This window comes from Mesitornis unicolor, unplaced genomic scaffold (assembly GCF_000695765.1).
Source record: "Mesitornis unicolor isolate BGI_N332 unplaced genomic scaffold, ASM69576v1 scaffold38397, whole genome shotgun sequence".
NCBI lineage: Eukaryota > Metazoa > Chordata > Aves > Mesitornithiformes > Mesitornithidae > Mesitornis > Mesitornis unicolor.
Genome location: NW_010197746.1, coordinates 376 through 1,414, shown reverse-complemented (window position 1 = coordinate 1,414; position 1,039 = coordinate 376). Strand labels below are relative to the sequence as shown.

General features: G+C 58.8%; 1 protein-coding gene across 1 annotated transcript in view; it reads left to right on the top strand.

The window, feature by feature from the left end:
• The window catches only part of LOC104544136 (folate receptor beta-like), a gene marked incomplete at its 3' end in the record, with an annotated part of 1,246 nt that extends 486 nt beyond the window's left edge, over window positions 1-760 (top strand). Inside the window, exon 2 of the mRNA XM_010188908.1 lies at window positions 572-760. Coding sequence (XP_010187210.1) covers window positions 572-760 — 189 coding nt within the window. The remainder of the gene's footprint in view (window positions 1-571) is intronic.
• Window positions 761-1,039: the final 279 nt, after the last annotated feature.

Here is a 1,039-nt window from a genome sequence, read left to right as displayed (position 1 = left end):
GGGAAATTTCTTCCCCAAAGGGTTCTCAGGGCCTGGCAGGGGCTGCCCAGGGCGGGGCTGGAGTCCCCATCCCTGGAGGGGTTCCCAAACCGCGTGGATGTGGCACTTGGGGCCGTGGTTTATGGCCATGGTGGGGATGGGTTGGGTCGGGTTGGACTGGGTGATCCTGGGGGTCTCTTCCAACCCCAGTGACTCTGCTGAGGGGTGCAGTGGGGTTATCGGGATCCCCCCACCTCCATCCCCAGACCACACGCACTGGTGGCTGGATCTGACCTCCTCGTTGCCCTTCTTCCTCCTCCTTCTTCCTCCTCTTCCTCCTTCCTTCTCCTCCCTTCCTCCTCCTCCTCCTCTTTCCTCCTCCTCCCTCCTCCTTCCTCGTCTTCCTCCTTCCTCCTCCTCCCTTCCTCCTCCTTCCTTCTCCTTCCTCCTTCTGCCTCCCTCATCCTCTTTCCTCCTCCTCCTCCTTCCTCCTTCTTCCTCCTTTTTCCTCCTTCCTTCCTCCTCCTTCCTCCTCCCTTCCTCCTCTCTTCCTCCTACCTTCCTCCTTCCTCCTCCTTCCTCCTCCTTCCAGTGCACTCCCTGGAAGGACAACGCCTGCTGCACGGCCAACACCAGCGTGGAGGCCCACAAGGACCAGTCCAAGCTGTACAACTTCAACTGGAACCACTGCGGGGTGATGCCCGCCAAGTGCAAGCGCCACTTCATCCAGGACGCCTGCTTGTACGAGTGCTCGCCCAACCTGGGGCCCTGGATCGACCAGGTAGGGCCAGCGCTGCTCTCTCTTAGTTGAGACCCTGGAGTCCAACCAACCACGAGTAGTTGAGACCTTGGAGTCCAACCAACCACGAGTAGTTGAGACCTTGGAGTCCAACCAACCACGAGTAGTTGAGACCTTGGAGTCCAACCAACCACGAGTAGTTGAGACCTTGGAGTCCAACCAACCACGAGTAGTTGAGACCTTGGAGTCCAACCAACCACGAGTAGTTGAGACCTTGGAGTCCAACCAACCACGAGTAGTTGAGACCTTGGAGTCCAACCA